Source organism: Cryptosporidium hominis (genome assembly GCF_000006425.1).
Source record: "Cryptosporidium hominis TU502 chromosome 3 CHRO013122, whole genome shotgun sequence".
Lineage (NCBI taxonomy): Eukaryota > Apicomplexa > Conoidasida > Eucoccidiorida > Cryptosporidiidae > Cryptosporidium > Cryptosporidium hominis.
Genome location: NW_667316.1, coordinates 1 through 15931, shown reverse-complemented (window position 1 = coordinate 15931; position 15931 = coordinate 1). Strand labels below are relative to the sequence as shown.

The 15931-nt window shown below is 30.8% G+C and overlaps 8 protein-coding genes across 8 annotated transcripts; 3 read left to right on the top strand and 5 right to left on the bottom strand.

The window, feature by feature from the left end:
- Positions 1-1030, bottom strand: Chro.30334 (hypothetical protein; the record flags this gene model as incomplete). Its single annotated transcript, XM_661707.1, has 1 exon — positions 1-1030. A coding segment is annotated over one exon (1030 nt), but the record flags the coding sequence as incomplete, so codon positions are not given.
- Positions 1031-1145: 115 nt separating this feature from the next.
- Chro.30333 (cardiolipin synthetase) lies at positions 1146-2543 on the bottom strand. The annotated part of the gene is made up of 1 exon (XM_661706.1): positions 1146-2543. The coding sequence occupies one exon, from the start codon at positions 2541-2543 to the stop codon at positions 1146-1148; it is 1398 nt and encodes a 465-aa protein (XP_666798.1).
- Positions 2544-2727: 184 nt separating this feature from the next.
- Chro.30332 (mitochondrial import inner membrane translocase) lies at positions 2728-4002 on the top strand. The annotated part of the gene is made up of 1 exon (XM_661705.1): positions 2728-4002. The coding sequence occupies one exon, from the start codon at positions 2728-2730 to the stop codon at positions 4000-4002; it is 1275 nt and encodes a 424-aa protein (XP_666797.1).
- An 18-nt stretch (positions 4003-4020) lies between these two features.
- Positions 4021-4803, bottom strand: Chro.30331 (hypothetical protein). The annotated part of the gene is made up of 1 exon (XM_661704.1): positions 4021-4803. One exon carries the CDS (start codon positions 4801-4803, stop codon positions 4021-4023), a length of 783 nt encoding a protein of 260 aa, XP_666796.1.
- Positions 4804-5178: 375 nt separating this feature from the next.
- Chro.30330 (hypothetical protein) lies at positions 5179-5847 on the top strand. The annotated part of the gene is made up of 1 exon (XM_661703.1): positions 5179-5847. The coding sequence occupies one exon, from the start codon at positions 5179-5181 to the stop codon at positions 5845-5847; it is 669 nt and encodes a 222-aa protein (XP_666795.1).
- Positions 5848-5896: 49 nt separating this feature from the next.
- Chro.30329 (protein Roco7) lies at positions 5897-7795 on the bottom strand. The annotated part of the gene is made up of 1 exon (XM_661702.1): positions 5897-7795. One exon carries the CDS (start codon positions 7793-7795, stop codon positions 5897-5899), a length of 1899 nt encoding a protein of 632 aa, XP_666794.1.
- Positions 7796-8138: 343 nt separating this feature from the next.
- Positions 8139-15164, bottom strand: Chro.30328 (ENSANGP00000005722). The annotated part of the gene is made up of 1 exon (XM_661701.1): positions 8139-15164. One exon carries the CDS (start codon positions 15162-15164, stop codon positions 8139-8141), a length of 7026 nt encoding a protein of 2341 aa, XP_666793.1.
- A 256-nt stretch (positions 15165-15420) lies between these two features.
- Positions 15421-15931, top strand: Chro.30327 (hypothetical protein; the record flags this gene model as incomplete). Its single annotated transcript, XM_661700.1, has 1 exon — positions 15421-15931. A coding segment is annotated over one exon (511 nt), but the record flags the coding sequence as incomplete, so codon positions are not given.

Genomic DNA, 15931 nt, shown 5'->3' with positions numbered 1-15931 from the left:
CGAGATTCTGCCCAAAAGTTTTATAATTAATTTCGTTTTGGTTACTTATTTTATTTTTTAAAAACAATTTTTCATTCGGAGGAACATAAATCTTTTCTCTTTCTTTATGTTTTTCATTTTTTTTCTCTTTTTGCTCAGATATTCTTTCTTTAATTTGTTTAGCTTTTCTTTCCAATTCACTATAAAAGTACTCACCAGTTTCGAGTAACATATCTTCTTTTCTAGGAGTAGGCTCAGGTGGGAATATTGACTTGTTTTTCTTTTTCATTTGTTTCTTCACCTTCCTCTTTACACATTTGTTTTTAAATTTTGGTAAAAACCGATCCCAATTTTCTCCTCTTAATCTTTCATCTTTTTCTAATTCTCTCTTTATCATGAGTTCTTTGATATGGTAGACTGGGTGTATATTATTCATACAATCTTCTACTATTCGGCGCACGAGCTTTAAGCTTTTATATGATCCAATTACACTAACTGTTTGACCTTGAACTAACACGTAGCAATTTGTTAGCAATTCAATAGCTTTTAATGTAGATCCATTTGGGCCTACTAGTCTCTGACGTCTTTTAACCATCTTCTCCTTATTCCTATGTCCGATTTTTATTATGTCGCAGCCAAGATTGTTATCATCCTCCCCATCACCTAGAATTCGAACTGCTTGATGAAATGGTACGCTTCTTGATAAGAGTTTTACCATATCTCTAGCGCGTATAATAATAAACGGGTCCCAAGTCTTGCCTGTCGTTCTTACAGTAATAGATCCTTCTACTAAATCAAGCTCGCATTTAATATGATGGGCTTTCAGGGCATTACGTATATCTGGCCAAATATCACGTAAATATTTTTCACGATATTTTGGAAATAGCACTGCAAAACTACTTTCTTCTAAAAGTCCATGAGGATTATCTTCGGGTGTTAATTTAGGAACGTTCCAGTGATCAATATCATCGGTATCCCACGGCTTATCCTTTCTATACCTTCTTTTTTTGGAAATAATCTCTTGATTTTCCATTGGAGTACCTACACTCATCTCTAAAAATCAATTAATACTAAACCTAAAATTATTGGTAATGTAAAATATGACCTCCCAAATGGCGCAACTTTATGCGCGCAAAAATATAACAGTTGAAGTTTGTAAAATATTGTTACAAATACTTATTTACAAATTTGATAAGTATATATGCAGCTTTTGAGCAAACTCTGGTGAGCCTAGATTGCTCATTCCATTGATTTATTGTTTGTTCTGTACTTTGAAATGAATGCGTCATTTTTGAGTGCATTTTCATTAACTGGCTTGCAATCTTTGAATCGAATGACGCTACAGAAACTTCCAAATTTCGATTCGCAGAAAACCCATCCCAGTTAAAACTTCCAAAAGATGACCATATCCCATCTATTGTAATGTATTTAGCGTGACAGTGAATATTTCTTGTAAAAAAAAATCTTACATTGTTTTGAATAAACCTTTTGATTAAATACTTTGTTGCAATTGTATCTCCTGGAATATCGGATCTACCTGATAACAACATCGAAACTTTTACATTATTATTAATTGCAGTTTGAATGGCTCTACGTAGAAAACTTGGAGGAAAAAAATAAGATGTTGTGAGATAAATATAACTATTTGAATTTTTTGTTGCAATATTTAAAACATTTTGAATTCCTCTATGCTGCCTTCTTGTATTACTGTATAGTACTTGTAATATAGTGCCATTTTTTATTTCTTTCGGTCTTTGGAATATTATTGGAATTTGTTCACATTTAGATTCTTTGAGTGAGTCGATAAAAACTTTTCCGAGATCGTAAGTTGCAGGGCCTTCTATTTCCGTGTGTACATCGTAGAAACAAAGCTTATTAACCTTTATTGGTGAAATTGAATAAATTATTTGTTTAAATAAAAAAATTAGTTGTTTATACGCCGAGTTACAAATTATGTTGTAATTTTTGATATTGACTTCGTCATTCAACGATGAGTCATTAATTCGGTTAGTAATATTAATTGATCCGCAATATGCCTTTTCATCAGCAATTAATAACTTTCTGTGATTTCTGAATAAAAAGGTATCCTTAAAAATTTGAGAAATGGGATTAAACCATATAACCTTCACATTATTTTTTAGTAACTTTTGTTCCCATCTTTTTGGGAATTTAGAGCTACCAAAAGCGTCTAGCAGTAAAATAACTTCGCATCCTCTTTGTGATGCTTTACAAAACGAATTAACAAATTTTTCTCCAGTTTCGCATTCCTCAAAGATATATGTTTCAAACCATACTCTCTTTTTCGCTGAATCAATACTTTCAATCATCGACAAGTATGAATCCCGGCTATTTTCAAATAATTTTATTTTGTTCCCTCTAGTTATTTCTCCATATTTAGAAAATTTGTTCATTAATTGAAACCATTTATTACTTTCAAACTCATCTCCACAAACATTAAAGATTTTGTCTCTTTCTTTTAATCTATTATTAACCTCCTCAGCTAACCAAGACTTACCTGCAATGTAATTCGCATTTATAATTTCATTTTTATCTTTTCTTTTCATTAAAAAAAAAATCAGGTATTTCTTTACAAGCTCATTATACACAGCGGTATATTTATTTAGTTTTTAAATTTAATGCTCAGATTAAAATTTATCTTATTATATTTCAATGGAATCATTCCAAAAAAATTAATGATCTTAGTTTTATTTGTAATACTTCATATATTTTAAACATTAATATTTATTAATGGAAGGGCTTAGTAACCATGCCTTAACAAAAGTTTGCATAAATAGCTTGAGATACAACCTTCAACAGGATATTTCTATATGCAGAAATATTTTCTTGTTTTATCAGAGCAACAAATATTATATGAATTTCACTCAACTTAATAATTTAAATTTTAGAAAACGAAGATGTTATTCAACATTTAATTCATATTTTAATAAATTTGTTTCACAATTAAAAAGTGAAATTAAGAGTGACAAAATACTACAGGATGATATTGCACTTTTGAAGAAAAAATTTGATAATTTATATTTCAAGTTTTACAGTAATTTACCATTTAGAAATTTCTATTCTTCGGTTTATTTCATAAATATTGCAGAATTGTATAAAATTAATAGATTTTTATCCCATATTAAATTTTTTACAGCTAAAATTTCTTCAATTTTCTCTCGATTCCTTTCAAGCAACCTTTTTTCAAGGCAAATAGAAATAATAAAAGTTTTATTTTATGATGAAACCAATAGGAATGTGATAGAAAGAGAGCTTTCAAGCTGGAAGTCAGATTGTAATAAAGAAAGTAACAGTGAGATTAAAACTAGCAATAAGAAAATTATAAATAAGAATATTGAAGGCAAAACTATAGTTCCAATAGTAGAAAATTCTGTTGCACTACACAATTATTCTTTACGGGACAGGCTTGGCGTAAAACTTAAGGATATGCTATTATTGAAAAATATATTTGAAAATGAATATTTTAAAACTATATATAATGGAAATAAAATATCTAAAGTCGTTAAAGAAATGAAGGCGATCAATCCAAATTTTAAATTAACTGACTTTATGTCATTTTTTGAAGAATACATTCTCCCAAAATTCATGGAATCATATCTTAAATGCGACGAGCATAAGCTGAGATTGCATTGTGGGGATGTAGCATATAGACAACTTTGCTCAAACATAAAAAAACTTAAAAAGATGGGGCTTTGCTTAAATACAAAAATTCTTCAATTAGGAGATGTAGAGCTGATAGGAGCAGAAATCTCAGATTTAATGTTTTCTTTTAAGGATTGCAAAATACAAGCAAATCAACCGGAATTTATGTTTACATTTAAAACGCAACAAATTAATTACTTGAAAGACTCTAATGGAAGAATAATTTCCGGTTCCATAGACGATATCAAAGAGTTACAATATTCAATCAAAGTAACTCCTCATCCAAATGCCAATGTTCCTGGTCTGGAATACCCCTATTTGATAACTAATATGGAAATAATAGGTTCAATCCCCATTTTTTAAAACTGCCAATTTAAGGCATTATACAACTAAAAACCCAGAATCTAATTCATTTATACTCTTTACTTCAAAATCACAATTATTTATGACTTCAAATAAATCAGAATTAATTCTAGTTAAATTGCTGCACAAATCATCAAAATCCTCAAGGTTTCGGCAAATATAAACCATGGATAAGGATGGATTCAGTTCCCCCCAATAAATCTTTGTCGGAACTTTTTGAATAAAGTCATCCCTAATAAAGTTTTTATCGGAAAATGATGGAAGTACTTTAATATGCGGATCTAAGCAATACAAAAAGGAATTGCTAAATGCAACAATTAATAAAGCTCCTGACAAATAATTATTACCTCCCATAATACATATGAACTGTGAGACATTACTCATTGAAATTACTGTTTTCTTATATGAGTTAATATTGAATTTGGACGTACCCAACTTCATGCAAAGCCATACAAAAGTACAGCTATCTGAACCTACTTCTGAAAAGTGTTTAACCGCTTGATCCCTATAAATAGTGCCTTCTGCATAGGTAATACTCGCAATCTGAATATTAGATATAATGCTTCTATTATCATTTATCAGCTTATTTGCGATCATTGATGATGTTGTTGGTCCAATCCAAGATGTAGGATCAATTCCAAATTCAATCAGACCAATATTTACCATATTATGAATTGAAAATTTTGCACTTTCATTATCTTGAAAGTTATTCAAAATTTTTTCGATATTTAAATTGCCCAGAGACCTCTTCATAAATTGGCATATACCGTGAGCTATCGACATTTGGGTCACTCTATACATGCATCCCCAACCGACATCAGGGGTTTATATTATTCGAATAATTTTTTGTCAGTTGTACTGCATTTCTAGTTATGATAATATGTTTAAATTCGTTCCTGTATGTGAATAGTATAATATCGTGAAATTCTTTTAAGAAGTATTTTTTTTCTTCTGGTGCAAATCTATTATTTAGCATAAAAATTTCTTCTTCAGCGCTGAGAAACTTTTGGGTCATTTCTCTGAAGAATGAACTGATCGAAAAATAAATTGTCCTTCCAAAATTCATTATTTCATGTTTTAAATTAAAACTTTAGAACCCACGTTTGAATGTAAGCTTAATTTGAATTACCGCGCTACCTTAAATGTTTTAACAATCTATTGCTATTAAATAAACAAATGAGTTATATCGAATGTAGTAAAGTAGGTAGAGTCAATATTAATCAACTTGAGGACCTTCTTGACCTGTTAAAATCCTTATGCGTAGAAGTTAAGCTTGTTAAGTGGCGTGAGAACACATGGTGCCCTAATGTTATGGAGTCGCATTGTTTTTCTAGAAAATTAGACTTTACAAAGGCGCAAAAACACGCTGAAGCAGAAGCTCGTATATTACAGTATATTTATCCTACAGAAAGCAAAGACTTAGTCAATATTTCGTACCAAACGCCAATTATTGAACCCACAACTAATAGTTTGGAAATGTCTTTAACAAGCGATAAAGATAAAAAAGCGACTATACTGGTTAATAAAGTGGTTGAATGCTTTTCATCCAAATCAATATTGGAAATTATACAGCATTTGAATATTGGTTCTTTAAATTCAACACCCCCTACGCTTTACAATACGCTTTATATCAGCTGTTATATGTGTACTTTTAACCCTCTCAAAGCAGATGAGGTGGTGATTTTTGTTCAAACTGAATTCAAAGATATAAATTTTAATTATAATTCCAATGACCATATACTAGTTATTCTAAAATCTAAATGTTTGAATGAAAATGTCATTTCTACGAATAAACAAGCAATTCTTAATCTAAGTAAGAAATTAGAAAAAATAGTTTCATTTTAACTCTTTAAACCAATCAATATTAACTCAAGTTTATTAGTTTTCCTCGTATTTAATTCCCTATTTTTTCAATAAAATGCTGTAATTCATTAATTATTACAAGCATCGTCCCTCTCTTGGAAGGTTGCGGGTCCCAGCATCGAATCATTATGTTTTTTATTTCGATAGGTACATCGTTAACTATATACTTCAATGTAGGTCTAATACCTTTAATGATTTCATCAGCCAATATTTCTGGGCTTACATCAACTCCTAATTCAAAAAAAGGTGTCCTGTTTGAGAGAACTTCATACATGATCATTCCAAAGCTATATACATCTATATGTTCGTTGTAGATTTGGCTTGTTAACACTTCAGGTGCCATCCACTGGTATGTACCAACCAAATTTCCAGATCCATTTATAAAACCCTTGTCTGAGAATAATTGCTGGCAGAGGCCAAAATCTCCAACTTTAGCAATTGGGACGTCAGCATTAGATTTAATTGGCAATGATAAGAAAATATTTAATGACTTAATATCCCTGTGAATTATTGGTGGATTTGTTGAGTGCAAAAAATGGATCCCTCGAGCAATATCCTGCAGAATTTTTATCCTTTGGTACAAAGATAAGTTAACAGATGGTCCAGAAAAAGAAAAACTGTTCGATTCTAAACATTTTTTTGAGTCTCCATGTAATAAGTTAAAAAGAGTGCCTCCAGAGCAAAATTCACATATCAAAAATGGCGGATTTGAACTAATATTGCCTCCCATATACTGTACAATATTTGGATGACGTAACAGATTCATGATTCTAATCTCATTTCTAAATTCTAAGTAACGTTGGCAATCTTTTTTGGTAATTTCCATGTGTTTAATTGCTTTATTAATACTTAGATTTAAGTGATTGCAATCGGATGATTTAATACTTTTTGCATAGTTACCCAATATTTTTACGGCAACTTCAGTCCCTCTCCAAACTGCTGAATAAACTAAACTGGTTGACCCAAACCCAAGTATTGAAAACATCTTTATACTCGTCAAGTTTACTTCCATTCCATTATCATTGGATTCAAGACCATCTATATGGTAAATTGGCTTTGAACTTAAATTATTAATTGAAACTTTTGGAAGATTTCTTATAAAGAGTTTAGAACTGAAATAATTTGGCATTTTTAGATTTTTTGATTTGCTATTCAACAATATCGAAGAATTTTCTTGATTCGCTGAATAACTAATTTTTTTTTGACTATTAGTTAGATTACTTGAACTGTAATTTTTTTCTTGAATACAAGACACATTGATATTAGATTTTATACCGTTGTTTCTATAATTCTCTGATATGAAACTTGAATTTTTTCTCAAAAAACTTGAGTTATTGTTGAAATTATTGAAATTTGGCTTGACTTCTAAAAAAGAAGTTGCACGAAATAGATTATTACAAGCTATTGGTACAAGCTTTGGGCAATGATTTGAGTTAATAATTTTTGTGTTAAAATAATTCAAGTCGTTTCCTAATTTCCTATTAATTATTTGTGGTTTGTTTTTATGAGAATTTTTACTCTCAGTTTCAAAAGTATCAAATCGATTTAAATTAATGTCAAAAGGAATATGTTTTTGCCCATTCACAGAAAATAAATTAGGAAGTAAAGTTTTGCATTCAATTTCAACTGGCCTTGAATTGACTAATTTTTGTCTCAAAACTTTATTTTCTTTTATCGATGAATTTTGAATTACCCCTTCGTTTTTTGTCTGATATCTTTCTGATCTAGCATGATTCAAATTTCCATGATAGTTCCTAGAAAGATTTGTATTTAAAAACTTGTAAATAAAATTAGAATTCGAACAATTATTCAGTTTTTCAACATTGAGATTAAAATCTACCCAATTATTAGAATGTTTGTTATATTCAGATCTCTGTGTTGAATTTGACCAAGACTTTGAATTCTTTAGTATGGTAGGAATCTGCTGCATCTTTCAACTTAATTCAATAAAAATAAATAAACCATCAATTATGTATTCCATACTGTAGGCTCAATTTTCAAGTTTTAATCATATTTTTAAAGTTTTAATTTAATAAAGAGGCATTTAAGGTCAAGTGAAAGTGGGGTGGTTAATTATACGAGGTTGCATGAAATGACTCATAGGAACGGAAAAAAAAATTATTGCAAAAAAAAAAAAAAAATTATAATAATTAAAAAATTATTCAAAAATTTCATCTATTTCCAATAGTCCGCATTCATCAAAATCATCTATGTTTTCCAAATATGCAAATTGCAAAAAATGTTGTGGTCTATGAACCTCATCATAAAATGCACTAGGGCTTATCCACTATATATGAACATTTAGAGGAATAATTGTACTTAACCACCATGGAATTGTAGCTCCATACGCCATCTTCCGGAATTAGAAAAAACCCATTATAAGTTTCCGAAAGTATCAGTTTGATTTTTTCTGTATAATCTGATGAACAAGTTTTAAAAGTTTCATAGTTCAAGTCCTTATTTTCAATGTTATTTTTATACCAATCAATACAGTCATGATCTAATTTAATTGCAGAAAGGGTAGTGGATCCTGGGGTAAAGCTGCAACTAACCATCGCGATATTGTCTACTTGAACATCCAAATTATTTTGAGAAATCCTCCATAAGTAATCAATATCAGATATAGCTATAGAAAACTCTTCTTGGACTTTGGTTTTTATTAATCCAATAAATTCCAAGTCTGAAATTTCCGGGTTTTTGGGTAGAATGTCAGTCATATTAATAGAGTTTTGATTGCCATGTTGAGGAGCTAATACTAAGCATCTTATCTCAATAACAGTTTCCATTTCACAACTATTTTCGGAATAGCATTTTCCTTTCCCGATTGATTCAACGATTTTTTTACCATACATAAATGCTCCAATCTGCGTCCTTAAATCTGAAATTTCAATAAATGTTTTCAATAAATTTTTTGGGATAATATATGGGATAATCGAGTTATTTGAAATGTTAAGAATTGAATCATCAGATAAAATATAAATATTATCGCTTCTTAAGCTTAAAGTCGTTGAAGCTAAAGCTCTTGCTCTCCAGTCGGTTTTCGAAGAAAAAGTCTTCTGTTCATATTGTGTTTGAGTCGTGACTACAATTTCCTGGCCATGAACGTTGACCGTTTTAGTAGTTAAACTAGTAATATCCGAACATTCAGTCGTTTTGTTCGCAAGATCCTTAACTTGTCTCTCAATTTCTGCAATTTGTTGTCTTTGAATTGAAGGAGGAGTTATTTCCATTCCTAATATAATGTCTCGTATTTCGCTCTGTGTCAGTGCAGATATATGTACATTGTTCTTTTTGGAGTAATCATCCAATATTATGTCTTTCATCGCAACTTCGACACTAGCCCATTCTTCATCTGTTAATGATGGCCAAATATGATTATGCATTGTAATAATATTTTTATTTGGTTTAAGAATCACCTTTGTTCTTTCGGGGTTTATATGCATTGACCTTAAAATTAACACTAATCTGCTAAATGCTGTAAATGGAGAAATTGTTTTAAGCCAATCATCATATAGGGAAAATAGTACCATTGACGGTTGTGTAGACTTAAGTACTAAATCGCCAAATTTTTCTATCTTGAGGAGTGCTTGAAACGGAAGGCTTAGATCTGAACCTTTAATGACAATATTGGGAAAATCAAGTAAGTGAACTTCCAGAGGATCTAGCATACCCTTTCTTGTAACTATTACCTGTTTTGGTTGTTCCTCAATAGGTAAAGAGCGGATAAGCGCAACAACTTCTTCTGCCGTCTTCCATTTGGCTAATTGTGAAAGTCTTTTTTGGCCAGCCCAAACAGAGGTGTGTATTACTTTCATAAATAGCTTTCCATTGCATGGGTTAAGTATCAATATACAGCCATTTACTGGTTTTGTAGTTAGGTTCCCTTCAAATGTTTTATGTATTGAAACTCTATATACATTTGTATCATCTACAAACCAAGTGGTCTGGTTGCTAAACAGTTCATTATAATTTTGGCTATTTAAATATGGTTCAGTAGGTTCAGAGCAATATAGCTGAAGCCCTTTCCTTATTCTTTCCCTTAAAACATACAATGCAGGATTTGATTTCATAATTTTTGCCATAGCTTTCTGAATTAATTCCTTAAGTCCTGGAATCCAATTTCCATATGCAGAATAAAGGTTATAAGCTAGGTCAACTGCAATCAATACTCCTGTAGGAGAAGGGTAAATTGACATTGCGTCACTAGTATAATCGAGAAACTTTGCACGGCAATACCTTTCAATATCATGTGAATCATAATCCCCCCATCTCAACTGAATATCGATCCAAAATTTATTAGTGTTAATTAATGAATTAGAAGAAATATCATCTTTCTTGTCCAGTAAAAGAGATGGATTCGTTGCTACCCATTTATAAGATGATAATAACAAAATATCCGCACAAGAAGAATTCATTTTATAACTTTTTCTAGGATGAATGGCTTCTTTTTGTACCATTTCAATCCCTAGTGCATCAACTTCATTATCTAAAACCTGGCAGATATCCATTACGATTGACTCGTGTATTTTTTGCCATAAATGGGCCCTAAAAATCTGGATCAATGAAATTTTCAATGTTGGAAGTTTTCCATGCATAAAAATGCCGGTTAAATCCAGTTGTACTTGGAAACCAATATAGACGTTTGCGCGATTAATTGTAGGACTCCACCACAAAGTAAATCTACGGTTTGGAATTTGATTTAATCCACTTCTTTGTGCATTTGTAAGTTTTTTATATTTCATGCTCTCTTCAAAGCCCGATGATTTCTCCCAGAAAAGTCCTTCCCAGGTTGAAAAGTATGTGCCTTTAAATAATGTATGTTCTAAAATGCTTTCAACCCCTCCCAATGCCTGTATCATGTCGGTTCTATAGTTGCTTAAGTTCCATAACTTACCGTCATGTTTCTGGTGAGTCCACCAGAAAGGATTATTTCTTAATATCTGGAACTGCCTGAAAATCTGTCTAATTCTCCAACCTTTATCATAAGCAAGAGTATGCCTATCTTTTTGAAATAAAGTATTTATCCTTGGAATTCCTTTATCCCAACTATCTTCTATATCTTCTAGTGTAAGCCTCTTATTTTGCAACTGAGCTTGCTGCCTTTTAAGTGAATATTCTAGCCAAACACGTTGAGATTCTATAAATTCGCTTTCCCATGTTTGAATATAGCGATACAAATTTGGTATATGCTCATCTTGGTCATGAGTCATTCCGGCTCTGAAATGTGAAATTGTTCCTAAATCAGTTTGTCTAGTAAAGCGTAAATCACTTTGTGGAATTAATATATGTCCCATTGATAGCATACCAAGTCCTCCAAGTTCTTTAGGTGTATAGAAAACTACAGGCGGAAATCTTGTTGGCATTTTTGAATTAAGACCTATTTTTATTCTAGTTTGGATTTTGTTTTCGCATCTTACAAGTAAGTCCAATAATTTTTCAGTATAAATAACTGCCTCTCTAAAATATGTCATTAGACCAATCAAGCACGTATTCCACTTGTTCGCAATCTTAGTAAATGTTGCAGATCCTGAAGTAATTAGAATCTGCCTAACTCTATTTTCAAAATTTCTAATTTCTGACTCGTCTACCATTAAAAAGACATAAGATGTAATTTCCTTTGTCACATTATTACTCAATTGCCATGTACTTTCTCTAGTGTAATATTGGGAATCTTCATTACCAATAAAAGATGTATTGCTTGCTTCAAAAGTTCTTTTTCCTATCCTGCAAGTGGGAAGTATTCTCACTGAAAATCCAGCCAATGAAAATAATAGATTTGGGTTACTTTTGGAATATACTGAAACAAATGATCTTTCCCATTCTAATGTAGTTATACTCTTTGGAAGTCGATTAGATAGTTCCCAATAGACACTTTTGCCTATAATTACGTCATTTTTAACTAGTCTCATACGGGATTCTCTTGGCCAACATTTCTTGTTATTATATCCTATTAAATTTTGATTATTGCTAAAATCTGGGTTTTCAGATAAGTATCGTTGAACTATTTCTTTTATTTCTTGTTTACTAAGTTTAATAATTATGTATAACTTATCAACAAATCTGCAATACAATCTAATTGGATGAGATAGCTCTATCTTTTTATCTGAATACTTTAAAAATTCATTAGGATGGCTTGGTGAGCCTGCAATTTGATTTGCTCGAGTCAATCCAAGTAATAGCAAATCAACAATCAAGAGATAATACTGACAAACAAATGAAGAGAATTGTAAACCACGAATAATTCCATAAGAGTTCAAATAATTCATATCTTTATATGTTACATTAATATTATTTTTGCTTGTGATATAGTCAGCAATATTGTGATCGGTAATTAATCTTAAAAGTCTATTTAGCAAAGTTAAGTCAATTTTTTCCATGATTTGTTCAAATTGAGTCTCAACCAAAAGACCAACTGAATCATCATCAAACTTCCAAAATCCGTCAAGATTATTTATCCCATTACATAGTTTATATACAAGCAGTGGAGGCGGTTCATTATCCGATGGCTTTACCCAATTCGGAAACAGTTTTCTGTTGTCAGATTCATACCATAAATACTGGTCTAAGTATGTGTCAGTAATTTTTTCCAATGGGTCTATTTCATAAACAGGTATTAAATGAGAATATAAGTCCATAAACTCAATATTTGTTTCTTTAAATGTTCTTTGAGTTAATAAATGTCTTTTTATTCTGGCTAGAGTTTCGTGTGGATTATCATAAGCATTTTCAATTAATGTCAACTCTTCACGTTGTGAACGATTAAGCCTTGATTTTACGCTATATACTTCTTTTAGGCGTTCTAATGCTAAAATAAGTAGTTTCGTGTCATGTTTATAATTTAATGGAGGAAATGGAATATGAATAAATCTACGACTCTCTAGCCAATGAACTGCAGTAGTATAAATTGCAACAGCTTCTTCGCTAGATATATAAGGCCCATCCTTTAGATAGCTTATTTGTCTTTCTTGTTCTGCCTTAATGTATAATCTTGTTAATCTACCTAAATTTTTTTTTACAACAGTTTTATCAACAGTTGCCCCTCTTCGAATCCTTTCTCTATTAAAATAAGCTGAATTTGTCCACCAATCTGCTTTTAATTTTACATATCTCAAAATAATATTTTCTACTGCGGGTGGCATTCCATGTACTTTCCAAGGAAGATTTGCCTTCCAGCATCGCCATGATTCACTCAAATGTTGTAATATTGGACGTGCTTTACTAGATCGAAGTTGCTCAGGCATCATATCAAGTATATCATGCATTACAGAAGCTCTTAACTCAAGATCAAAATGACTTTCAACTCTTTGCTTGCTAATAGATCTATATGGGTTGGAATTCTGACGTCCTGTAAATTGCCTAGATAATAAATTCCCAATCCAACGTTCAAGAATTGGTATTATTCCACGAAGAAAAAATATCCAAATTCTCCAACTTGGTTCCCAGAATCCAACTCCAGGACCTTTGCCCACCGAACCAGTATTAAACCTATAATATACAATATGTTTTATATCTTTGCACATTCTAACTTGTCTCATAATTCGATATTTATATCGATATATCCCAGTAAGTTGTCCAACATGATTAAAAATATATTGTAGGCCATCTGCAAGTTGGAACGCATCAATATTCCCTAATCTATACTGTACGTGGCAATCAACTACTAACTTTGTTAACCTTAATATCTCTCTACAAAGATGAAAAGCATTTCCAAACCTACTTTTTTTCCTTTCTTTAGTAGTTAATGTTTTAATTGGTTTTAGATTAAAATTGTAGTCCAAATGTAAATACGTTAGGTTCTTTCTATGAATTAGTAAATTTAACATATTATATCCTTGTTTGCATACCTGAAGCCCGACCTCAACCCAGTCCATTTCAGTAGATTGAAAGAATTTTGTATTTTGTAATATTTTTAAAAAATTACGTCTTTTACAGTTCTTTGCAACCTTATTATGCAAAGAGTTTAATATCCAGTTTTTTAATAATTTTTGTTGTGAAATACGGATCTTAACTGGCTGCTCAGAAGAAATATTGTTATTCTTATACCATTCTTTTAATAATGAAATGTCATAACTTCTTCTTCTTGGGTTTGATCTAACATTAAATGGAAATGGCGACCAGAATAATAAAATTCCATTTGTTGTGGAACTTGTCTCAAGGCTATATTCGTAGAAAAAAGGGCTAAAGTGAATTTTAATATCATGTATTTCCTCATCAACGATTTGGTAAATACTTTCCAACAAAGAGTTATTTGGAGAAATTGGATGGTAATATTCATTGAACTCGAATATTGGAGAATTCGGGTTTTCCGGCCTTGTAAATATATTAACTATGTAATGATAGACTGATGTAGAAACAAATTTAGGTAATGAATTATAAAAATGTGGAAAGGCTATTTTATATTCAGATCTTGTGATCGACCTGAAAATTACTCGGTTAAGATCGTTAAATTCATTCCAATCTTCATCCTCATCAAATGAAGTACTATTTAGTGGCTCAAATTTAGGTCCCCCTGGAATTGCAATATTTAGTGCTTTTGCAGTAAAAAATGCATCTTTATTAAATAAATAATAAGAGTTATTTTCTAATAAAATTGGTAATATTTGCATGGATAATCTATAAAGAGTCCCAAGTTGTTCAAATGTTAAATGCCACTTATGTTTTTTATAATTCCCCTTTTTATGAAAATACTTAAATTGTTGTTTTGAATCTAAATAAAACCAATCATAAACAGAAATATCTTCTTCACTATCCAAAACTATCTGTATAGAATCAAGTGGTTCAACACCTAAGATATTTTCACAATAATCTATCGGGGGTTCTTCATCATCAAAGGGTGGAAAACGAATCCTTTTAAAATGCTTCCTATCACGCTTTTCCCTTCTCATCATCGTCCACATTGTAGACCACTGAGCAATATAGATAGGTTCAATAACCCATGGTATTTCATTTACAAAAGTTATTGCGCCTGTAGTATGATACAAACAATCTACATACTTTACTCTTTCCCAAGGCATTGGTATGTTTTCTAACAACTTAAAAATTGAATGAGGGATATATTTTAGCGCACCCAAATAGATTCTCTTCTCATTCTGAAACTTTCTCGATGACATATCGCCATGAATATTAATTAGTTTCCTTAAATGTTCAGGTGGTAATTTAGATTTTCTCACAATCTGATTTCCATTAACTTTTGAGCGTCTGCAATATCGGGCTTCATTTAGCTTCGACCAATTTAAGTGCTTTATTCCCAAATTTATCTGCCTCGCTTGTTCATTTTGAAGAGCGTTATTGAAATCCATACTTTTGGTCGTCTAAATAAGTTAGAAGCATTTATCTTATAAGCTGATTAGTTACATAAAATACAAAATAATGTAAACAATTAAAAATACCCCTTTAATTTTAGAGTACACAATACTCAACTTTGAAAGTTAGTTTTTTTCGGAATTTAACTTTAGACCCAACTAATGACTTAAAGCGCGAAAATTTATAACAAAAAATGGTTCAAATACAATTTCTTCAAATAAGATCTCAGTATTTTAAACATATTTATTAATAATGGATACCTTGTTGACTCAACTGTCAACTATTTTTCTAAATAAGATAAACGAGTCGTATTCATTTAATATTAGAAATTCAAAGATCAAGGCATTTGATAATACTGGAATACTTAAAGATCAATTTGAATGCATTGACTTGAGTGATAACTCAATTTCATCTCTTAGCTATATTTCGAATTTAAATAGACTGTCGACTTTTATTGCGTGCAATAATGAAATAGAATATATAGAGTCTGGATTTACTAAGAGTTTGCCAAATCTCGAGAGTTTGGTATTAACAAATAATCATATTAAAAATATCGAGTCAATATCAGCAATATTCTTTCTTAGAAATTTGAAAAGATTATCTTTGGTTAATAATCCAATTACAAAAATTCCTAATTACAAAACAATTTTAATAGGGATGCTTCCTAATTTAATTTATCTGGATTTCCAAAAGATCAATAAAGTAGATAGGAACGCATCTGAGTTATTTTTCGAAACTAATAGTATCGGTAAGGACTTATTAG